This window comes from Megalops cyprinoides, chromosome 4 (assembly GCF_013368585.1).
Source record: "Megalops cyprinoides isolate fMegCyp1 chromosome 4, fMegCyp1.pri, whole genome shotgun sequence".
NCBI classification, from domain to species: domain Eukaryota; kingdom Metazoa; phylum Chordata; class Actinopteri; order Elopiformes; family Megalopidae; genus Megalops; species Megalops cyprinoides.
The window spans coordinates 20,360,730-20,386,355 of record NC_050586.1 but is presented as its reverse complement, the minus strand read 5'-3'; the positions used below and the strand labels follow the sequence as shown (position 1 = coordinate 20,386,355).

Below are 25,626 nucleotides of genomic sequence, written 5' to 3'. Positions count from 1 at the left end.
AATATAGGTATCAACAGTAAATGAGCATCTGTGTGATGAATGTAATAAATCAAGCTAATGTGACTACTGCATTTTCTCAGGGCAGAGGGAGTGCAGTGTCACAGAGGGTTCATGCTCCTCCCCTCCCCATCCTCCCAGCCCCCCTCCCTCCCTATCCATCTGCCTGGAGTTGCGCAGCCGAGCTCCAGTACCCCAAAGTCATAGCACTGCCACCCAGCACTGCCATATCCACTCCACCCAGCCCTCATCCCTGGGGCTCCCGGTGTAATTGAATCAGGGCTCCAGGGTTCGTTTCAGGGCACCTGCAGAGTCAGGATTTGGGCATGAGTGCCTTGTACTGATAGGAAATGTACCATCCTAAGCAGAGATGCACTTTATGACTTTGCACTTAGCTATCTATCAAAAATTAATTTCATAACATGCAAGCCTAGTATTTCATTATGAAAGCCTTAAGTATGAAAAATATTGTGTGTATGTGTGTGTGTGCTTGTATGTGTGTATATGTGTGTGTGGCCGTGATGTATAGCATGTGTGTATTTGATTCTATGTACTTGTTTGTATGCATCTACATTTGTATTTGTGTGTGTGTGTTTTAAAGTGCGTGTGGGACGTATTGCCTGGAGTATGTGACATGAAAAACGAACGAGAAAGACAGACAGAAAAAAGAGAGAGTGAGAGAGAGCAGGCCTGACCATAGATAAGATCACCTGCAGGGCTTCAAATGCCTCCAGCCTGGGAACTCCCTATTCCAAATTCCCTCTCATGAGAAGGTGAGCTGCTGATTTCAAAGACATCAGGATGCATACGTGAGTGGACAGCTGAACGGACGGGTGGGGGGGGGGGGGGGATGCTGAGAGGCTATGGAGAAGCACAGAGGCTCCTACAGCACTCACAGCAGCACAGTGGCTGGGGGGAGAGAGGAGGGTTGGAACAAACCGAACCTTTCCCCTGTCCCATCCTGTGCACTCTGTCCCTACGGGTGCTGAGTTAGCCAGTACAGCGCTGCACTTCATGAGAGGCACTCAGATGAAAAATTCACACTGCTCTAACAAATACTCCACCCCTGATTCAACTTTAAGCACTGATGAAAGGAAAGAGGAAAGGGAAGGTGCTGTGCTGAGCGTCAATTTTTCCCCATTCTGTCATCCCCGCCCACCCGCTCCCCCAAAACACACTCTCTATAGAGGTCAAATGAACCGTATTAGTGTGCATGCTAAGAGTATCAGCACAGGTATCACTGAGAAACTGCACTGCACTGATTTAAGCAGATACAGCCAGAAGTATTTTTTTACTAAAAAAGAATGCTTCATTTTGCTGATGATCAGAACCATCTATGCGTACACAGGCAACTAAGATGCCTTCTCTTTCTTTCTCTCAGACCAAGATTACAGACAGAAAGAGATTAAGACAGAAACAGAGTCCTAGCACATTCCCAGAAGCAGACACTGAGACATTTTTTTTTTAAGAATAGTGAGTGTTGTGCAACCAGAGGATTTTTTTCTCCTGACCTCGACAAGGATCTGTTTCAATCAGCTTGATCTCTCAATTCCTGTTAAGGTCTATTATGTAAGTCTGTGCTATCAGAATTACAATCGGGGGGCAAGATTATTGTGCTCAGCCAAGCAAGAGGGCTTTACTCAAGTGGAGGAAGGGACAGCAGAAGAACAGAGATATGCATTAGACATATATGCATATTTGTGATGTGCCCTTTAAATGATAGGCTATTACAAGCTGAATTGTCCTGTATGGAGAAATCAGACAGAAAAGAGTATGTGAAAACAAGCAGAATTGAAAATATACAGCTGTACTGTCACTGATGTTACATGGCTTCATGTTGGAAGCCATTTCTGTAACGAGAATGTTCAAGAGTATGTTTCAGCATAGTATCTACAGAGGATCATTCAGAGACACTATTGACTATTAACATCAATATTGCTGTGCAGTGTTTTTTGGGGGTAGAGTGTGCCATAAATACAATTCTATGTCTGACAGACAATCGGAATGTTATGAGATCGGTTTGACATACAGCAGAGGAAAATGATCTGCTTCACCTATAATATGAAAGTGCAGTTTTTGTCATGATGGTACAAGGCGCTACCAGCTGTGCAGATCTAGTTAGCACTGTCCGTTTGACTTTTTTGCAATTTATTTAGCTTATCACCTTTCAGAGACATGAGAGGCACAACTCAAGTGCTGCAAAGTGCATTATGCTGCTGTCACTGCGGGAGGAAGTCAAGGTAGGCAGAGCAAAGCACCATATCAAGCACAATGATTCCAAGGAAAGTAATTCCCCCTCCTCCATTCAAACAAATACATGAGAGATGTATTTTTTTTATATAAATTTGAAGATCTGTGCTGAGAGACGCACATAATGGATAGTACTCTCTAACTATGTAAAGTGTGTTTAGAAGATGCAGTCATTAGTCAGTGCAAGAGGCAAGAAAATGCAGCACGAAGTACCCATTTACAATATTTAAGCAAACAGTTTATTTCTGTTTATTTCAAACAGAGATGTCTATCTGCAGCAAGAGTAGGAATAATAAAGACGGTAACAAATTTCAAGATGCCGTCTGCAAGACAGAGTGGAAAAAAAAACAACAAATTTACCTCTAGGGAGGTAGAGTCTGCTTTACTGCTTTTTGGGTGAGCGGAAATTGGACCCAATCGCAGCCAGTGAAATGATATATTGGAACAGGAGCGGCATATGAGTCAACAACCACTTCTATAAATCTGACACACCTATGCTACTGCAGGGTGGCTTGCAAAGAGGGAGAAGGCACGTACCAGTTTGGAATGAATGAAAAGTGAAAGGATACAGTACATTATAGTTGTTGTTACACCTCTTCGTCATTTTGTAGTGGTAACATAATGTCATCATAGAATACGCTTGCCCCTGGTCAAATATTTAATAAAAGAGGCACCACAGCACCATCAGTTCACTCAACCTGGGGTCAGGGGAAATTTTACCAGCCAATTTATTATTATCATCGTCTCTCTCCCTTGGCTTCACCCTGTTGTGCTGACAGACAGGCTTGCCAATGCTAAGGACATTGAGTCAAGCTGATATTGCTCCTCTGGTGCCTCGAAATCAATTTCAGCAGGAGTTTACAAGGGACAACTGTGGCATGTTGGCTTTTCCCGATGCAAAATCAAGCAAAGGAAAGGAAAAATCAAACAGGACACTTTTGCTTTTTTAAAATACCTGTCTGTTAAATTGCACGCTCCCTTATCATCTATCTCTTTACAATTCAAGAGCTCAGACACAGCTCAGAAGAAAATTGTTAAAGGAGGATTACCGTGAGACTGTTTGGAAATATTACCATGAAAATAGGTTGGAATCAGACTCAGGGGGGAACCTCATCCTGTTATTCTGTTTCTGCCCCACAGCGAATCCAGAGCTGCCAACCCTCAGGAAAATGCCTCCCTCCCTCTGGGGTGTTCCACAGTTCCGCGCCGCCCTGACTGATGGGAGCTGGCTTTTTTATTGTAACAAATCACGACGAGTGCTTTTGAAAGAGGGAGCAATTCTCCTTAATCAAATGAGCCGCGGCCCCAGTTAAGAGCACAAGGGCCCCCACTGGCACATAAATTAGAGCTGCCCGCGATGGCTCTGTGGAAGGGGCTCCATTCACTCCATTCACATAACAGGCCACCACTTTGAGCTCTCCAGCTCCGGTTTAATTAAAGAGTGCTGCCCGCCCCTCCTAGCAACGCCGGCCACTGCTTCCAAGTGCTCTGGTTGTTTTAAAAAAAATCATTCCCCCCAATAAATATGAATTACTAATGTAAGCTCTGCTGAGTCATCCATTTTAAAAGGTTTCCAGTAGGATCTACTTGGGAAATGACTGTCACACAAACTATACTTTAATCACCAAGACCAAACTGTGGGGAGATCAATAGCTGTAAACAAACTACAAACTGATCTGAGTAAGAATTGAGGTCCTATGGTCCTATAAGGTCCTGGTCCAAGGAGCTGCATTTTCCTATACTCAGGCTGAGCTAGATCAGGCTGTGCTGGATCCTTCACTTTAAACTTTACAACAGCAGGGCATTATGGTTCACTCCTTTGTGATTTACCCCTCTAGACTGCACTTGGTAACACTATGAAAAACTGTATTCTTATATGACTGACTGGACAATATAGCTCTCTGTGAATCTCCTCTGTGCTAATTGCTGAGTGATGCACAGTGCTGTAAAAGTCAGTGTTTGTGTTCTTAGATGTTATCACACACGCACACACACACACACACACACACACCAGCAGTAGGAACCCTGTGGACAGAACAGCTGGTGAGTCGAGCTGTAGAAAGTACAGAGTTGGAGAAGACCTTGGGCTGGTCTTCATTCCCCCTCTTTCCCCTGGCCCTCCCCCTCCCATCCAGAATGGGCCAATGAGGGGCAGCACCGCAAGCCACCAGCACTGCTGCAACTCTCTGCATCATCAGAGCTGCCATCAGACAAAACTGCAGTTTTACATTAACGTGACTTGAGCGATAACATAAACATACACACACCAGTTTAGTCCAATAATTTAGCACAGAGCGGTTTCTGATCCACAGCACTAAATGAAGTAAGTCAGTATGCCGCATGAGCCTGTTGGTCTGTCTATCAGATGAGTTCTGTTTTGCTACTTTTTTCTAATCTTTGTTTGAATAACTGCCCATCTCCAGTGAATTTCTTTTTGGGAAAAAAATGGGCTGAAAGAAAAAAGAGAAAGAGGATGAGAAGAAGAAAAAAGCCCTTCACCATTCTTAAAAATGTTGCTCCAACACTGAATATACTGAACTATGTGACAGCTACCTGTACTGCTAACATTGCTGCTATTGCCACCAGTACTGACTCCCCCTTTGCCACCACAGCTGAGTGCAATCCCACTGTCAGGAGGAGGTGTTATGCCAGTCACTGTAGCGTTTCAATGAGAATGCGGCATTACCCAATATGAAGAACGAACATACCAAGTGTACATGCTAGAGCCATGTCCTTCCTGAAGCAATTCTCAGAGAGCCACACTCCACCAGATCACATGTGCTTCCTTTTAAAATACTAAGAACTTTGAAGATATAGCCACTTATTACTAATCAAGCTAATTGAACCAATTATGTAATTAGACCTCATACTTGACATGTTTCAGGAAACTGGGCTGAATCCTCTGTTTGGCAATAGTGTCTCCAGACCATAACAAGTGAAACCATAACAACAAACCTAACCCTGAATGAGGGAATCTGCTAGCTTTATAGATAATGATATAAACACATTTATAGATATTATATCCAAAATCAAAACTACAGCCACTTTGCATCTCATTTTTTGTGCACTGCAATTAATGAAGACTCATAGACTCATTTCCAGGGATAAAATAACATAAAAACAAAATAAAATACAGGGAAGAACAGTTCCTCATGAATCTGCCCCTTGCCTTTTGTAGTATATATATATATATATATATATATATATATACCTCTCGATATCACCACATACATCTAAAAATTGGTTTCTATGTACTTTAATATAATCTAATTAACTTTAACGTGGTATGTCAGACCTGATTTGTTCGGCCAGTTATGTGCTTAAACGAGATCCAGTAAGCATGCACAGGCTGCCCCTAATTGCAAGGAGGTTACTCCTTACCTACTTGTCTTTATGTTCTGTAATGAGAAAAGTCAATTGTGCATTCATTGAATGGGTGAATCACCCACTGCTTTTTATTACTTGGCTAATGTGCATACATTTTCTCAGTTATTCTGCATTAAAGGCCATCACTGTGGTACAATCTTCTTAGTGTTGCCATGGTAATGTTCTTGAGCCAAAAGTATATCATGAAATTACTAAAATGCATACATTTTCAATGCATTGTAGCTAATGCACATTATATACCAACAATGATTATCCTTTAAAGACATTATTTATTTACATTATTTAAGCATATCAAAATAATTATAGTTATACCTTTTAAGAGTCACATATAGTCAGATAAAGATGCAGCAGTATTGATTTTACAAAATAAAGATGACCCAAATTAAGGAATCTTTTTCAATTTTGCCTGCTCACTTCTCCGTACACCGTACCGTACACCGTACCGTAACATTAGAAAACTAGAAAAATGGCAATCATTATCAAAAGAAACCTGTCAGTTCTTATTTTATAGTTTGGTGAAGGATAGGATGTCTTTTCAAAATGAAGTCTGGAAGTAATCTAAAATAACTACATATGCCACCTTCAGAAAGTTTATGTGAGGTCATTACTGGGCCCCAGATAAATAATGCAAGGAAAATTTCAGCTGTCAGACTGTTCTGTCAAATGACAGTGAATGTCTGCCCAATTAAATGTGTGTAGGTGGTAAGTGTCTCAGTGAGTTAAGGGTAATTTCACTCACAGTTCCCTGGACTTTCTGAAAAGGACAGAAGTCAAAACATGTTGCATGTGCTCACAGACACAGCCGTTTTCATTGCCCTCACTCTGTTTCATTTTCCTAGAGTAGTTTAGCTTTGTCTGTATAATCTCAGTGAGTATCTGCTAACTGACTCTTTGTATACAGTGACTGGCCTCCCCTTTTTCATTCATTCACAGTTCTAGGACAGGGACGCTTGGGAAAGGGAATAGCTGATCCATTTTAGGTACAGCAGATGGGACACCATTGAAAACAAGTGTTAACTGGTGACCCGATGTATGGGAGCACAAAATAAAAAACTACGTGCTCCAACAAAGATCTCCACTCAAATGTAACAATCTGTCAATTACATTCAATGCATTCAGTGATCAATACATCAATCTATCAACATGATAATTGGCGTTGCACCCTGATCACAATCTAATGTCAGAATCACCCCTACTGCTTTTAAGGTATTACTGTTAATGGAAAAGAAACACAACTACAGGCACCTCAAGAGATAACCTCTTGGAACACAGACAATGAGGATTTTGGATTCTTAGTAAAAGGGACAAAGAAGTAGTGACAGTTCAATGTAGACACCCAAAAAAGAGAGAACTCCCCCCTCATGGACACATCTGCTCCAGAAACCAAAATAGCCTTTAAGCTGACGAAGGAGGGGGAAACAGAAACCTTACTTAACAGACTCAATCCAGAAAGTTACGTCAATGACATCAGAAACCTTGAAATCATACATTTTCAATCAAAGGCAGAGTGCATTGGCAACATCTAGGCTCCAATTACTAGGTGCAGTGCATTGGGTCTGTGCTGTGTAGCACGGCGCTACCTTGGAACGACACCACTGCCTCTGCTTACACTTGGGCTCCCTGACATGCTGATCAAGTGTTGCACTGTTCATGTGATTTACTCTGAAGTGTGTGTTTCTGGTGGGGTGAAAGCAGAGCTCACATACGTAGGTGCAACCTCTCTCTCACTCCCAGCAGAATCAGCTCTGGTTACAGTAAGAGGACAAGCGCCTGTTGCTACTGAAGACACACTTCCCCGGCCCTATTTACTTGACTTCTGCACAGTCCTCCAGTCAGTTTTAATTCACATTCTCTTTGTAGGTTTCAAAAGCAGAGCATCATGCTTTATATAGCTGCCGGACGTACGGTGTGGCCTATTGTAAGGAGAGGGAAGGCTGTGATACAGCAGCTGCTGAGAGTGCTCTTAGGACAGCAGGAGCTGGGAGTACGGCTGGAAGTGCTACAGCAATCTCAGGCAAGGTGAAGGGGAGCCAGGTGACACGGAGCACAGCCACGTCAGGCCCTCCTACCTGCCACCCCAGGTAGTCTCTGACTCAGCAGCACGCTCCCCTCCCCCCCTCCTCCGTTCCTCAGTCTCACCCCCGCCTGCTTCCCGCAGCCCCAGCGAGCTGGTGCAGCCACACAGCGCGTGTAATGCTGTTCATGTGTTCAGATCATTGATAAACGGCGGGCTGACAGGTACTACAAATGAGCAGTCAATGCAGGGGTTTGTAGCCAATAGCGAGAGGATGAGGTACCGTATTCCCCAACGCTTGTGTGCTTCCTTCTGTACAAACAAAAACCAATGAATAAATCATCTAGATTCCGTCCCATGTGTGATAAATATGCGGCATTTTGCACGTTCAGGGTTTTCCGACTATATCGTCTCCTGCCACCAGTAATTAAGTGAAACAGTTACTGATGTAAGTCTTATTCATACCTTCACTTCCTTCCTTTATCTCTCTCTCTCCTGCCCCCCTGCCACTGTGCCAGTAAGTCAAGGGGCAGGGTGAAAATGCACTTTTTAAGTTCCAGGAGGAAAGTGAATGTGATGGCTATAATGGACCCTGCCTATTGTGATCATATTTCGGAGCCGAGGGCTGGGACACTGCACCTGCAGTTCAGCTCCGGTCTGCTGAGGCGCCTGGCAGGTAATGAGAGCGCATTGTTCTCAAGGCTGAAGGTATACCTCAGCTTTGATTAAAATGGCTCTGGAGGGACGAGCAGAAGCAGATTGGGAGAAAGGAGGGGGGTGCTGGTGATTGAATATTTCCTCTCGCAGTTCCCGGCAGCCTCAGCCATCATCTCACAGAGTGGCTGTAAAACTGCCCTTTGCGGAATGCGCCGCAGCAAAAAAAAAAAAAAAAAAAAAAAACAAGAGGAAAACAACAGACAGATTGGGCACAGGATGCTCAATAAAGCTACACTTTAAACAGGACCCCAGAGACAGTACAAGCGGGTGAAATCCCTGAACCTTTGAGAGAACCTCACAGATTAATCACATATGATTAAAAGAGTTCTGAGGATGGGAGGGCTTCTTAATTGCCTGTCTTTAACCCCCCTCAAACCCCAAACACACATAGACATGTGTGAGTGTATGTTTATACACAGTAACTGTGTTTGAGAATTTGAGTATGCAGTGCACCTGTATGTGCGTGTGTGTATATGTGTGTGTGCGTGTGTAGAGGCACAAACCTGAGTGCTCATCTGTGTGTTAAATGTCCCAACACCCCCTGGTCAGCCCTTCATGAGAAAGGGGGGGGGTCTGTTTTGCCCTCTCCCTTTCTCATCGGCTTGCCACAGATCTGCCCCCCGTCACCCCCCCCCCCCCCCCCTCCCTCCCCTTACCTTGCGTTTGCGGTCTCGGGATCGGTTCCTCTTCTTATTCTTCTCCTCCTCCTTCTCCTTCCGCTCCTGCTCGGCGAGAGCTTCTAAATCCTTGTTCTTGCGAAGGTGCTTGGCGGCTTGCGCCATGGTGCTGCCGTCGCCGGAGTGAGTAGCTGCAGCGCTGGGGGGGGCCCTGTGAGCTGGCGCTGTGTGCTCCCAAACAGCCCGGGCGCGCGAGAGAGGCTACTCATCAACCGCCTCCCCCTACGCCGTCAGTCCCAGGCTGTCCGCTGTGGGGACGCTGCAGCTCACCTTCCCTTCGCTGGCTGGCTCCGAGTCCCTCTCTCTCTCTCTCTCTCTCTCTCTCTCTCTCTCTCTCTCTCTCTCTCTGCGTCCCCTCTCTCAGTCCCCCTCTCTGCTACTCGCCGCTCTCCCCTCCGCTGCCACTCTCTCACTCCTGGCGTGGAACTGGGGGCTGGGCAGGGTACGGCGGCTTCTCTCGTGTCTCAGTCTCTCTCTCCCCTCTCTTGCAGCCGTCCGCAACGACTCCTCTCCTCACAGGGAAGAAGGGAGAAATGAAAAGAGGGATCACTGGCTGAAAAGTCAAATCAAATCTCCCAGTACTCCGCTTCGTTCAGCGCGCTTCCCTTTCTTCTTATTCTTTGATGGTCTGGCACACGCAAATCCTCTTATCGGTGCCCCCCGCCTCCCCCTCCTCTTCAGTGTTTTTAACAGTGCAGAGGGGCGATGATATTCCAGTGGAGGTTTGGGCTGGTGCTCTGGTGTTGGACACAGGCTGTATGCACAAGAGCCATTCTGACTCACTTCAGTCACATTTCAGTCACAGTCAAGGTTAAAATAAAAAAACAAAAAAAAAACAAAAACAAAACACCAAAACATACACTTAACAAAAGCCCTCACATGCACTGGTCACTTCTCTTTTTCTCTCTGCTTCTCTCTCTTTCCTACTCTTCAGGCATTGTGGAGGGTGAGATCAGGACCTGCAGTGTGCAGTAATACAGCCTCCTCAGGCTCAGGGTTTTGCAGCACTAATGTACCTGCCTTCTGCCAGCCCCGGCTCGCTCCCTCCCTTTCTCTGTCTCACTCGCGCTCTGCCTGGGATCCTTCAGGACAGCAGAGAGGCGATGCTGCTGCCATTGGTTGGTGTTTGTGCGCCTGTGTGTGTGTGTGCGCGTGTGTGTATGTGTGTGTGTATGTGTGAGCAGCACGTGGAGAGAGAGAGAGCGCAATCGACTTGTTAGCTGGTATTGCGATATCTCTCTTGTTCGCTCTCTCTCTCTCCCTCCCTCTCTATTGCTTCCCTCCCTCTGCAGTGCTGCTGATGCAGGCAAAAAATCCTTTAACGTCTCTCTCTCTCCCTCTCTCTCCCTCTCTCTCACGCTCGCTCAGTCACATACGCTCCCTCTCTCTCTCTCTCTCTTTCTCTCTCTCTCTCTCTCATTCACTGCTCATTTCAGAGCCTATAAACAAGCACGGGAGAGAGAGAGAGAACGAGACAGAGTGAGAAAGAAAGAGAGGGAAATAACTGAAGAAGAGGAGTAAGAAGAGGGGGGAGCAGCAAATTGTCACAGCTCAAATCATTTTGGGCTTACTCTCATTCACTCTCATATCTGTTGCAGAGGTCTGTGAGCAGTGGCTCTGATTGCTAGCATCACTTACACTGTGACAGAAGCTAGCACAAAGGAAAAAAAAAAATGAAATCTGAGTTACATCACAGAGAAGTCTCACCCTGCTGCTCTCTCTATCTCTCTCTGTTTCTCTAGTCTTCCCCAGCCTGCAGAGGCATCCCCAGATCTGATTAAAGTCAGTTTTGGTGCAGCATATTGGCGCGCTCCATTGTTTACTGCCTTCTGCTTGCAGCGGGGGTACGGAATACACCTCCCAGTCATGTTTATTTGTGTTGATATGCGTTGTTTAGGTTGATTTATAGGGCAGTGTTTTACCAAATACCCACAGATATATTTACCTGCTCTGACGCAAACAGAAATTTCTTTCCTCTCTGGCCCTCTCTCCCATTATCATATCTCTCCTAATGGGGAATAAATTAATTTCTTCATTTGCAATTTTGTAGTAAGATGAGCATAAGTGAGACACAAAATTGAAACCTGCGGCTTAATTTTAAGATGAACATTTCATTAAAAAATATGACACCGGCTAGGCTGATTAGGATGAGGTCTGAATGTGAATAGAATATGCATAAAAATGGCTAGACTGAGGTTAGAATGGGATTAAAAATATAGTTTGAATAGGATTACATTGTGTTTAAAATCATGTCAATGGGACACTGGAATAATGTGGAAGACTAAGATACCAGAACAAGCTTTGAAATTATTGGTTGGTCTCCAAACACCTGCACTGAATAAATGTACCAGGTCACAGGTTGATGACATGACATCACTGTTTATTCCACAGAGCTACTCTTTTGTCAAGCAAGATGTGGATTTCATGCATATCATGTGATGAACAGCCAGAGCAGAGCACCATCTGAGGCTTGCTTGCTTGTTTTAAGCATTCCAGCAACAATCTGACGCTGCCTAATGAAGCCTGAGGTCTAAACACATAGCGTGCACTACATTGCGGTATGGCCACCTGTCATTTTTTCCCACTATCTTTCACATTTTTGATAAGTGCAGTTTGTCAGTGAAGTTAGGTCTTGTTTAAAACACAAAACGACCATAAAAAGCACTTGTGTTCCTGAAGAAGAACGCCTTTGCCTTTGAAGTTAACCCTGAAAACTGTTAAAATGTTTGTCTTCACTAGACTAGTTCTCACCTTCAGATTTGTGCAAAGGAACAAAGATTAAACTGCCTGATTTACATTCATATTAGACCTTGCAACTGTAGTTTGCTTACAATGGATTCAAGGCCAAATTTATTTTATGTCAAACATCAAACGCATATGCCTGTCATAAGAGCTATACGACTTTGCAAAAGCCATCTGGACAAATCTGGACAGCTGAGCTTGAAAAATTGGAACTGTCTCAATTACAAGCTCCCATAAGCTTAGATGGCACTTAAAATGAATATTTTTAATGCCATAACACAACAGCTCTTGAAAATACCTATGACATTGACTATTACGAGACAATTTTACAAAAAGATTGATTACACTGTAAAGGAATATATCATATTTATCAATAAGAGTAATATAGTAATATAAAGAAGAAACCTAATATGAATACTAATACAAACAGTTCTGAGGCATTTTCTTCAAAGAATTGTTAATTTTTACTCCAGCTACATGGATTATATGACCAGTTTAGATGTTCAATATGAACTCTATCGTATTCTGAAAATGTACATTTTAAGCTGTGATTATGAATAGAATATTATCAGTTCTTATAAACAATGCATTCATGTACTCTTAAGTCAAATATTTCCCCTATGAGAAACACAGAACATTGGACTTTGAGATCTGAGATTAGATCTTTGCAATGCATTAGCCATGGCCAGCCTGTATTCCACTTTGTATGATCATAATCACAATCGCTAGCTGCTGCCCTCACTACCTACTGAGTAGCACTCAAACAGTGACAGCATCATCAGGCCATTTCTTCTCACTAACCTGACTTATAATCAAAATTACACCCATTGGAAACATAAAATCAATTTTTTTTTTTTTTTTACAAAACTATAGCAATATAGTTGCTATTAATAGTATGTTCACTGAATGTACATTTCAATATATATATATTTTTAATACAGCCAACTAGGTAGTAATCAGATTTACCTGATTAAAATGTTTACATCATAGCTTTTAGTTTCCAATATGTATGTAGTATGCTGTGATTGTATTGCACATTCAAAAACAAGATAGTGTGAATACTAGTCTTTTAGTTGATGCTGAGCTCATGAAAATGTTGCCATATGATAAACAACAAATTAACTAGGCAGCATTAAAGCAAATAATTAGTAATGGTACTAAATACTAAAATGCTAGTCAGGAAAGTACAACGCAAAAAACAGCTCACTAAGTTCACTAAATTCACAGCTTCATGCCATTTGCCTATGGAGGAGCATACACAGGTGGTCCTAAAATGGATTACTGTACTGTATCTCTGTCAAGGTCCACAGGACTCTGTTTAGTACCAGACTTTACCGTTGCCTACATCATGTTATATTTTTGCTGTAAGTCAATGACAAATGCTTCTAACAGTGTGCAACTCAAAACGTATTCAGTGTATCAACGAACAGAGAAGAGGCAATATAGGTTGGATAGAATGCTACAACTCGGCACAAATATGGCAGTATATGTAGCCTCAAAGTTGTATGGGAAGCTGCTGTTTCATTTTCAAGTAGGGAATAAACTAAACGGTACCAACAAATACAAACCCTGATGGATATCAACAGATTTATATTTTTCACATGCAAACTAATTAGCAATGCATTTTCATTTGAAAGGAAGCTGACCTAATACACTAGTCTCCAGGCAGCTCCTCTCCAAAGAGACTGTGAGGTATGGTAATACATTAAGCCTGCAATCCTGAATTCCAGGAGCAGGCCTATATCATTTTCAAATATATAGCAGCTGAAGCTGACCACAGGCAACCAGGCAACCCATTCATCTCACCAGAAGCAGCATCATATGTACGGAGTCACTCTGGTAGTGAACTGCATATTATAAACATCAATTCATTTCTTTCCCTCTGAAGGCAATCCCAATTTGCCTTCAGCTATATCAGGTCTGTTCCAATTCCAATTTATGCCATACAAATATGTTTGAATTGTAATTGGCATTCTTGTAGTTGGGCTGCTTCTGTTGATATAACATTCACAGGCGCTAAAGGATAATGATTCAGAAATATTACGCCAGATGGTTGAAGTGAGACTGAAGATGGTGAACGTTGGTATATTGATGTCTGTGTTTTGTAGCCATGAGGCAAGTAATTAGGGAGTGAGACAAAGGGAAAAGTGCTGTGACAAGGTATCTGTGAAGTTTACTCTTGCTGCCATCCACCCGTTTGCTGTACACTCTGATTTCAAAGGCTATGTTCACGCTACACTGTAAACTGAAGCTCTGTCTTTCTCTCCAATAGGCTTTCACTCAACTCTTAACACTGTGCTTGGATTCCCATGCCTTACTTCTGTGCCAAAAATACACTTTAGGATGAAGACCATAAGATTGTGCCACCAAATCAACACATTTAAAACCTTCCACCCAATTTGATTTTCAAATCTGCCTAAATCACTTTTGCAGGAATGGGGCTTCTTGTTCCACAGTGACAGTTAGGTCAGTTACATGTTTAAGAGCGCTAAGATATCTTGATGATAATCACATTTTGTGTTTAAAATGCTCAAAGTGTCAATATTACTGTAGCTCTGTTAGAACTAACCAGCGACTACTTCGTATCATCTTATCATATATAGTGTAGAGCTTTTACAGCAAGCAGTTTGTTTTAATAACTATGAGATATAATACTATTTGCTTCTATCCCTGTTTCTCTATTCCTCTCACCCTTTCACTCAGCCTCCACTCCACTCCACGCCTGCACCTTAGTCACAGCTAAGCATGAAAGAGACAGGTTGTGTGTCCTGGGCATGACTCAAACACACACAGCTGCCCTCTTCACCATGATGACGGGCCCCTGCCAACGTGTTTACCGCTCCACTAACCCTCTTAAAACACAGGTGCCGCTCAGCAGAACCTTCCCACACACAAACATGCTTGACAGTCTGTCTTCACCACTGGACTGCATCAAAGTCAAAAGCTGTCTCATTGGCAGCTCTCTGCATGCCAAAGGCAGACCTGTGCACTGCCTTAGACACCTGCCAATCAGCAGCTGATTAAAACATGGAGAGAACTTGGAGGATCTGAGGACTTAATTAAGATACACTCCGTGACACCCTCCCATGTGACCGCTGTGAACTGGGATCAACATCACCTCCAGGACTGCCAGGTGTGACAGATGATCTTTTTCGAGGGGCCAATTAAATCCACAGCAGCTCTGTGTAACGGCTGTTCAGATCTGTCAAGTTTGGTTGGCCTGACTCTGTTGCAACTCACAAGAATAGAGCACAAGCTCCCTGATGTGGCTCACAAAAGGCACGGTCTAAAGGACACAGGGGAGGGGGCGTATGTCCCTGTTACTCACAGGAAAGCTGATGATTGATTTTTTAATGAACACAGCTTCCACTCTGACCCATGTATCACTGGTGTGCTTTATGATTGGTAAATGCTGCTTTACAGCTCTAGATTTATTGCTGAGGACTGACCTTTTCATCATCTCTAACCAATTGAGCAAAGATGGCTGCGGTCAACAGTGACACTGTGCATTAGAAATGTCAGGAAACAAAATACACTTTGGTGATAGTCTGTACTCAATTAACATTTTCACTAACTGGTAGGAATTTAGTAATACTTCCCATCAAATACGCAAACACATGAAAAGCGAGATTGTTTTGGATCAATCTTTTTACAAGACCAGTACATGACAAAATAATAAACATACAAAAACTAATTTACTACTTATGCATAATCACATTTCACTCAGCTTTAATTTTATGACTAGGGTTTACCTGTGAATGAATACCTGAAAGAGGAGTTAATCCCTACACAACATACTGCAGCAGTACTGTGTCTCCTTTGTCCAATAGTGTGGTTCCCTTGTACTGACATTTACAGACAACTAGCACAGGTAATGAAAAGAACAATTAAGACTTAAATGAAAATTCAATATTTCCAGCTGGCATAACAATTTTATTCAGTGCATTTGGTGATGTCTGTTATCTAGCATTCAGGAGTACAGCACCAGGGAGGGATCCTGACATACTGCATCTGTATCAGTAGTATATGACTTCAATACAGCAACTGAACAAAATGCCTACAGTAAATGATGCAAACGCCTGCATACAATGTTTTTACATGATGAATGTGTCACTTAAGACAAGTATCAATAGATATTGTTCATATTTCTCACCTATTCTGATAAAATACTCTTTAACAACATACTACTGAAGCCTTTGGTATGTTCAGCATTCCGTTTTTGAATGGCATGCATCAGTGCAGCAAATTTTGATTAGACAGCTAGCTACTGCAGCAAAAACAATACAGACAGTAAAACAAGCCACACTGAAAAGACACTGTAAACAGTCACATAAAATTAAAAGACAGTGTACAGAAAGATTATATGAAGTATTTCACACATTACGGAGGCAGAGTGGCAGATGTGGTGGTGGTGGACACAGTTTATCAGTTTTTTTTTTTTTTTGGGGGGGGGGGGGGGGGGGTTATAATACAGTTATATTTTGTTTCTTCAAAAAACACTGATCTAGCCTGAGGGGTTACCTAATATACATGAAACATGCAAAAATGCCAAAACACTATTGTGGCAGTTGGCGGTGCATACATCACAGAACAACAATGGAAATGACGTTACCTGGTCAAAGTGAAAACGCACGCTAAATGAAAAGATTCCCGAGGGTAATTAGAAAATTGTACTAAAACGGAGAATATGGCATATGAAAGCAAAACCTAAAACATGATGACGCACAAAATAAAGTAGCTCAGCATTACAAGAGGAAAAGCTGAACGCAACGCACAGAGATGCCACAATGGTACCGATAAATGATGTATTACTGTACATACGGTGAGGGGAACAATACAGACGGTGGTCAACCTAAAGAAATACCATGGCCGTGTCTTGGATAGACTAACAGGTGCTTACAGAACAAGTTAAATGTAGGTAAACTACCGAGCTGATAACGTGAAACCCGGCGAAAATATAGACTGCTCGTAATTGCCACGGAAATCCAGAGTTAAACAGTACGGGGCAGGATGGACCAAGTAAGGAAACGCAACAAGCGGTATAGGTTTTCATTTCTTCTCCAATATATCTATTTGGTGAGATACATGTTTCATAAAAAGACAAGTCGCAAGGCAGCTTTCAATTTTTCGTTGTTTAGAAAATAATGATTTAAGACTGCGCCAACTGCAAACGTGAAAGTCTGCTTTTCAAGGGTCGTAGTATTTCAGTGCAAATATGAAGCTTGCACATATTATCGGCATTAGTAAATCTGACCGGATAGTGGACTCAGGTGACGAATACCTTCCCAGTTTTAGCGCTTTCTCCCGATTTCTTCGTCGATATCCCTGAAAAGCAGGGATAAATAACCTGTTTAACCAATAACGACAGGTTAGCAAATCCCATGCACATTTTGGTAGAAATTTACCACCCGCAAAGCATAAACAGTCCTTTAAACCTGGGCTTTGCCCTTGCCTTTAAAAACACATATTGTAATATCAGACTTTGGTATACAATCAAATATTATATGAATATCAGCGGCCGTTATTTTATGATTCTTACACAATACTTTGAGTTTAGCTGTCAGTTAAACGTACGAAAGACACTGCCGAAGATACAACAAAAAACTTACGGACATAGCACATTGCGCTCAAGCTGAACCTAATATATCTCTGTCTCTCCTTAGCTCTCACGCCTGGATTCTTGCCAAAAGAACGTAAAGTTACGTGCTCCCCCTACTGGTATTTGGAGGCACTTCCATAACAGGAAAAATGCGGCAGAGGGAAGTCAATTGCAATGAAAATCATTAACTCACAGTCGCGCAAAGGAACCTAAGCTTATGACACGTGCTATCCATAGCTTAAATATACTTGCTTAAACTGTTGTAAAGACATTAAAGATAATAACTGAACTATAATTGTGCTACCGTTGATTACCGTTATAAATATTTTATTTACTAGAGTAAAACTGTTGTAGTCACAAAGAATACATAAATCAAATTATAATAAAGGTATTTTAGACCCCAAGGATCAAAATTCTACATATCCTGAAGAAAACCACCCAATTCATTGGACAAGGAGTGAAAGGATGATGTGTAGAGAAAAAGCTGAGATGGCACCTGGTCCTTGTGACTGCAGCCACTTGGGAATGGAAAGAACGGGAGGAGCACAGCCAACACAAGGCTGTGACAACATCACAGCAATGCTAGTACAATGTTGTATAGTAGCACAGAGGGCAGCACATCTCCCTCTTCCAGTCAGCGGTGCCGCAGGGAGAGAGAACAGCGGAGAGAAAGTGATCAAGTTGCATGCTAGCTGCTGATCAGACTGCTGCTATCCCCAAGCCCAGGGCGCTTCTAATGGCTGTGGGCAGCAGCAGCTGCTGCAGAGGTAGTCAAATAACATACAACTTCTCGTCACTGCAATGCAGTGCACGTTGCCACACCACCCCAGAGCAACAACATCCTTGCATGCCGCATTACACAGCGAAGTGTCAAACACTGCACATACCTACAGCACAGAGCTGTGCAATAGCAAGGCATACATCACCACGATGCGGTGCACTGCTGCGGAGCAATATGATTGCACCCTGCAGTCCAGAGCCTCTGCTGTGCTCCCTTTCTTCTCTCTCTGCGTAAGGAAGTGACTCACAGATGTGCACTGCACTGCACAGACCACATCAAACGGCTCTGAGCACGATCCGTGTCACTAACACTCCATCCAGGAACAGCACAAGCCCTTTAACCTGAAAACTGTGTAAAGCCAAATACTATCATTTGGGAATAATACTGTGCAATAATTATTTATTTGAAAGTCAATGCCTGCCTCCGTTTGTAGTGATCTAGGTCCATCTCAGGTGTAAGTGCAATACAGCAGACTGATAATTAGCATGGTTTGAATGTTGCTCTTATTCTGTGGACTGTAGATAGCAAATGGAGGCGACTCAGTTAGTACCTTGCTGACTCATGATGGCAAACACAAAAAGAATGATATAGATTACACTCAAAGAGAAAGCTCAAAACTCTTTACCTGATGAAGAAAACAGATCCATATCGCATAGCACTGACTGTATTTTTAATTTGACAAGACCGTTCATGGACAGCAACATAACAACAACAAATATGCTATTGTTAGTAAAAATGTTGTTACTCTGCGCAATTTTGGTGTTATTAATATTATACAAGTTTTCATTTGTTTGAGAAGAAATTGTATGCTTGCATTTCTTCTCGTAGAACATATTTTTGTGATTGAGGTACAGCTATTTGTTTCCATGCTGCTATGTTTTATACAGCACATCAGTAAATTCACTGACTCAAATAACTTCCTCTAAAGCGCTTCCTACCTAAAGTATCAGTTTTTCCCCTCAGCTATTTTTTTTTTTTGCCAAGACAAACCTGAAACCTCATAATTTTTTCTTTGTTGAGCTATACTCCTCCCAGTTTATGTTGAAATTTTCTCCAACTGGCTCCCAAGATCCTTCCAGTTTTTGGCATATTTGCACGCAGACCTCACAAATGCCTGTTTCGTTGAAAACAAGCTGCTTGCGGATCCTAGTATAGATCCTTTCTTTTGGAGAAAGAGTTAGACTGCCAAACAGTTTTTTTCAGTAGTTACTTGTTCCCTCTATGAGTGGCTCCTGTGGTGTAGACCTCCAAACAGTTTCTAATTCATGAATTTGTAGAACACCCTGTTTACTCTTCTACAGACTTCAAAATTCTGCAGCAAATTGGCTTCTTCTGTAGGCCATTTGTGCTTGTGGGGGATGCTGGTTTTACCTCAATACTTTAGCTAATGAAAATGAATACATTTTCAACTCCAGACCCAGTGCCAGTTTTATGACTTGTTTTTTACAAAGTTGACTTGAAAGCAAAGTTGCAATAAAGAATGCCACTTGAGAAAGCTACATGGTGGAGAATAAAACATGGGCAGCCTCAAACTCTAAATTGCACTGACAAAATCTTGCCACTGAATTCAGCTAAAAAATTCACAACTCCCTTGTGTTTCACATGGATTTGGAACTGTAAATGCTTAGAAACTCTTGTTGCCATAGGATTGGTGTTGGACATCAGTTCTGGATTACATAGGAGCTGAGATTGTAATAAGATAGAAGCTCCTGATAGATTTTCACAGTGTGAGGATGAACTGCTCATTCATCAGTCAAATTACTGAATATCTAAAAATGCACTGTCATTCAGGAAACTGATATTTCTAAGAGCAGAGTACTGAACACGTAACTGATTATTACTGACATCCTGCAAAAATACAAGACAACTGTTACTTCGAAAGTGACTCTTAAAACACTTCCAATCAATTTAAATCTGGATCAGCCTTCAGAAAATGTCTTGAGCATCAACTGGATAAAGTCATTGTCAATTAAGCAGGAAGGCAATCCTACAAGGCCTGGCTTCTGATGACTCATTGGCTGTGCAGTGGTAGGCTAAGTGGAAAAAGCTAACCTGGCTTGATGCTGTAGTATATTTTTGTGGCCACCTAACAGGCTAATGAGGATACAGTGCTGTTTACCTATTCAACAGCCCATCATTTCTTATAGTAAAAAGCTTAGTGTTCTTTTTTAATGCAGGACTCAGATAAGAAAGGCTTCTTAAGTGGCAGTAAAGAGACCGGTTCGTCCTTTTTGTACCCTTGGGGGGAGTACTAGAAAGCTCGCAAGCTAATTTAAAGAGTGCTTTCACTAATCAGCATTCCTCCATTGCTCCTCCATATATTTACTTTTCAGCATAATTACTGATGCAGTCCACATATTCGTAGTGGTAGTTTCATTTATTCCGTCAGAACAAAACTGCATATTCAGCTGACCAAATCAGCGCACAGCCATTTCAGACAACAATGCAATTGCCACTGTTGTGTTCTAATTTGTTCAACAGGCAAAGTTCTTGAGAGACAGCAGAGGAATAAAAATGCATGTCAGCATTTGTTTCTTTCATTCTATCATCTCCATTCAGTCTCACCCAATTAGAATGAAACACCCAATAAGAAACATATATTTTCCATGATAATCAGATATCGGATTAAAATACATTTGTACCTTAGCACTCCTCTGCAGCTCACACCTTTTGTACATTTAGCCTGAATGCAGAGGAACAAGCAGGACCTCAGGCATGCACATGGAAAAATGAAGCAGTGAGGTGATAGGTGATGCTCTTACATGCTAGGGACTGACTCACAGGCATCAATCTTAGGCTGAGGGAGTTTATTGAAAAGTGACTTGCTACTGCCATCTAGTGGACATTCACCAGGCTGCTGTTGACACCTTAATGAGACTAGACACTGACAAACACTGCCATTATGGCACACACTGTGCTGTTAAATGGGATGCTAAGATGCATTTTGCATGTAAACATAAATTAGTAACAAAGCACTGCACAGCAATGCCATCAGGCACTATAATACATCCTCTGTTATTGTTTCTTGTTTTGGGCTCAATGCATTTACAATGAAGCTGTTTGGAGGAGAACAATTTAAAACATTTTACTCAGTGTTGGTCAGTGATCACACAGCATGGGACTCTCTTAGGTCGGCCTGTGTAGAAATGCAGTATGATGCAAATTTGTCTTGGGGAATCTCTTCAAAGCTTTCCCATGTCCTCTGAAAAATGAATTAGTATAAATTACAAGGCCAGTTCAGTGGCCTTGTGGTTACAGTGTCTGTCATGACCCCAGACGATTGGGGGTTCAAGCCCCAGGTGAGTCATACCTAAGACTTTAAAAAGGTACCCAATGTCTCACTGGCATGCAGCAATAAAAGAGATAGATGGCGGCTAAGTGCCTTGTGATACACTGGTGTCCTCTCAAATGGGTATAGTTGTGGGGGTGTACTTCACGCCAAGGAAATGGGGATAAGCTCCATCTCTATGAGCCTCCCAACCTCAGACATGGCTTATAAATCACAACAGGAGAACAAGTATGGAAATATACCACCCAAGGTGAGGCCAAGGGCTGCTGGCCATACTTTGCATTTCCACACAACTGAACAACTAGAACTTGGTTTATACTAATTTACACCACAGCTACGTATAACAAAAATAACCAGAAACTAAAAACAAATGTATTTAAAATTTATAATTGGACATGTTCAGGTTTGAGAAGGTCCTAAAAAACAGTAATTTTTAGACTTCTGTCACACTCTTTCTTGTTTTTTTTCTTGGAGCCAGATTTTCAAAACACTGACTGTCCATGCTAATTTTTCATTATTTTGTTCTCCTATCTACCTCCTTAAATTGTATGCAGTTCCTCCTCATTAAACGAGTGCTGTAAGACTGTTTCCTCATCTTTACGTATTGTCAGTTCAAATTTTGAATTGTGATGTAGCTCTTTTTGATCGATTTCACTTCCAGCTGTTCATATGTCACGTTTGGGTGTATTGATAAAACATAATAACCCAAAACATTCATCCACTGTTCAACTAGTCTGAATACACTCTTCATCTTAGCCATTTCACAAAAGCCAGACCCGAATTTGACAGCATACAGCTAATGTAATCCTCTAATAAGAATGCATAAATGAAGCACAGGTTGAAAGCGGTGGGGGCGAACTGTGGTGACAATGCACCACAATGACAATGTACAACAGACATCAGTGCAAGCAACAGGTGAGCTGAAAAAAAAAAAAACAGCTTGAGTTGGAGGTGGCAGAAAAGTGTGATTGCATACTGGCCAGTCAGGATGTTTAAAAGTGTGTTTGTCAGAGCCCTGTAGTGAAACTGCAAATACATTGAGCAACACTGACTTCAAAAGGTGAAGACAAGACAAGGAAAGACAAGCTTAAGAGGAAGAAGGAAAAAACAACAGGTAAAAGACAAAAAAAGGAATGAGCCAATTGTTCAGCGACTTGTGATAAAAACAATGATTGTATTGAGTTACTTTCTTACACCTATGAGAAGACGTCATCTTATTTTGCATATAAATAGACCACAAGAACAGGATTGTGCACTTTATTGCTGTGTCATAAGTCACACTCGATTCCTGGTTCCCACAGACAGAATTCGTTTCCTCTTTTGGTTGCAAAATGGGCCTGTCTGAACTATATTCGTATTGCACTGGCTGCCAATGTTTCAGGTTTTGACCAATAAAGACTCATTTTTAGACGACTGGTGATTGCATTTACTTTGTTTTTTAAAACTCTCTGTTAAACTGTGTTTTAAAATTATATGTATACCATTGCACCTCAAATTTTTATGACTACACTGAAAATTATTTGCCCACAAGACTTCACCCTTTCTATTTGGATGAACATTGTAATCGTGGTGATGCTGGCATCTCTGCTGAAATCAAATGACCAAAATAACTATGATATAACTATGACATGCACTGCACTTTAGTGGCATAAAACTGGACCCAACAACATTTTTTCCATAAAATTATGAGAAAGCTCTACATATGAACAGGTGGTGTTATCGTTTGTATGTTAATGTTGATTATATTACATGAATGACATGGATTACATAAGCTGTGAATGCAGCTTTAAAATAGTATCATGCTCTGAGGGCCCAGATGCCCCTGGCTGGCAGTAAGAGTGAGAGCCACATGTGTATGTCTCTTTCCTTATTTCAGCTCAACTCTTAAATAAACAGTGTGCACACTGCCCAGTAGGTCCAAAGTTTCTATAAAACTAGAACTAAAGTGGTACACTGTGGGTGTTTTTTAAATCTCACTATCTATGGCAACTACAGTAGAAGGCAGTTTCTAATAATAAAGCACAGAGACCTGACCTTTCCAAGGTGTTAATAACTCCCTAGCTTCAGTCTATGTCACTCTCAGTCTCAATCTCATATTCATCGCTATCGCTTATAATTGCCCTGCTGTTGCTAAAACAGTGTCTGCATGTCCTATTAACCCCTATTTCACAGGAACAATTCTTTTCCAGTGTACAACTGAATTGAACCTGGACATATATGTGTCTTATGACCCTCGCGTGACAAACACTGGCCAGCAACATAATAATTCATTACAAAAACTGCAAATTTGTACCAGTTAATTTGACCTGTTCATGCAAAACATTCTCACTTCTGCATCTGATTAGCTGGTGGGTCTCAGTGTTTGTAAATCCTGACCTAGGTTACTGTGTGCGTGGAGGCAGTACCAGAACACTTGTCATGCATGTGGAACTGGTGTAAGAGAGAATTAGAGCTGGGGGGGGGGGGGGGGGGGGTGGATTTACTGCATGTTTGCACACTCAGACTGGGGGGGTAGAGGATGTGGCAGCACTGGGAGGGCATCCGGCTGGAGGCTCACTGAGGACCTGGGGGCTCCCTGCGCAGGTGTGGGTGGGGGGAGGGAGGGGAAGAGTTAGGAAGAGGAAGATAGATGTGGAGGTGAGGACAGATGGAGAAAGAGAGGGAAGGACGGTGGAGGGAGACGGCCAGGAGAGCAAAAACAGAGGTGCTGGAACAGGAAAGGCGAGAGAGGAGTAAAAAGCAGAGGGGGTGCCATTCTGAGGCCTGCACAGCTGAAGCCGTCCCCCTGAGCCCCATTCCCAAAACACTCTAACCCCAAAACGCCCCCTCCCCTGTCCTTACCTCCTCTCCTCCCCTGCCTCCTTTCCTCTGTGTGTTTTTCTTTCTGAGCTTCCTTCCCCCTATGTTTTATTCCATCCTTTTCCTGCACTCCCCCCTCCCTGTCTCAGACCCCCCTGTTTGCCACAGGGAGCTGAAATAGCCCTCACCCCACAACCCTCCCTTCTCAGCAGCACGGGTAACAAATCTGCTACCACTCTGAGCTGGGAAGATTACTGACTGGATTCAATGGTCCGTTTATGATACAAGATAGAAAAATGTTTATTTCTACCTCATTTTTGTCTATACAGCTTTCATCAATGGGGGGCCAATTCCACCATTTTTCACAGAGCTTCAGCTGAAGCAAGCTGAAGTTAGCTGCAACTTGGTTGTTACAGCAGCCTTTGTTTTAATGTCCAAAATTTTAACATTCATTTAGTTTAGTTCTCTACAAGAACTTATTTTGTACTCATTACAGTCATAGTCTAGTGGAAGCTACACGGTGACTCATCAGTCATTTGCATCATCCAATCACCAAATGTATCTGGGGATCCCATCAGCCACAAGGTCTCAGGCAATTGGACCTGCATATGGGTACAATTAACAAAGACACACACTTTGGAAAACAGCTCACCAAAAGTAGAGGTGTTACAGGAGGCCACTTCTCTTTTAAGTAGTGCGGCAGAGGTGAGCAATTTTCCAGTTCACTGTATTGTGCAAAGGAGCAGATTAAATTTCTCAAACAAAACAGCAATAGGAAACACAGTGCCTCTTTGGGAGACATAGACAATGATTCTCTTTTCAATGCATCAGTCAAAATCCCTTCTGACTTACTGAGACTAAAGAGATTATGCATCTTTGTTATGTATGCGAAGTAGCATATACTAGGCCTGTTGTCTTCCGATTGTTGTTGTAGCATTGTGACAGACACTGCGGCAGGTTTAATTGTGTATCTTATGCTAGGCTACATATATGCCTCCTCCATTTTTTCTATTCTGTACTGAGTAAAGGTGACTGTTGACACTGGTCTGAACTGGGAAAAACGGAATTGTCAAATACTGATCCAGACCTCAGTCTGGATCAATGTCATATAAAGTATTTGACAACAAGAATCACTGAATTTCATAATCTCCACATCCTGCCTTTCTTACTCCTCCTGTCCAATAGATATGATGGATCAAGGCATCTCTTACCACCCTGAATTTAAGCAACACAGTTGATGCCCCAAAAAGGGGGACTCAACTTCTATTGCCTGGGGCTGCGAGGCCAGTGAGTTTTCCAAGGGTTACGCCCAGTGAACTGTTTGAGAAGCCCACAGAATTGATACAATCTTTGTTTGTTGCCCAAAAGAACACA

At 42.3% G+C, this 25,626-nt stretch overlaps 1 protein-coding gene across 6 annotated transcripts in view; it reads right to left on the bottom strand.

The window, feature by feature from the left end:
- Positions 1–9,373, bottom strand: part of LOC118776256 (ankyrin-1-like) — a 117,293-nt gene extending 107,920 nt beyond the window's left edge. For all 6 annotated transcript variants that reach the window (XM_036526439.1, XM_036526442.1, XM_036526444.1 and 3 more), the window contains exon 1: positions 9,022–9,373. In XM_036526439.1, the coding sequence (XP_036382332.1) occupies positions 9,022–9,147 (126 nt within the window). In that variant the 5' untranslated portion in view covers positions 9,148–9,373. The remainder of the gene's footprint in view (positions 1–9,021) is intronic.
- Positions 9,374–25,626: the final 16,253 nt, after the last annotated feature.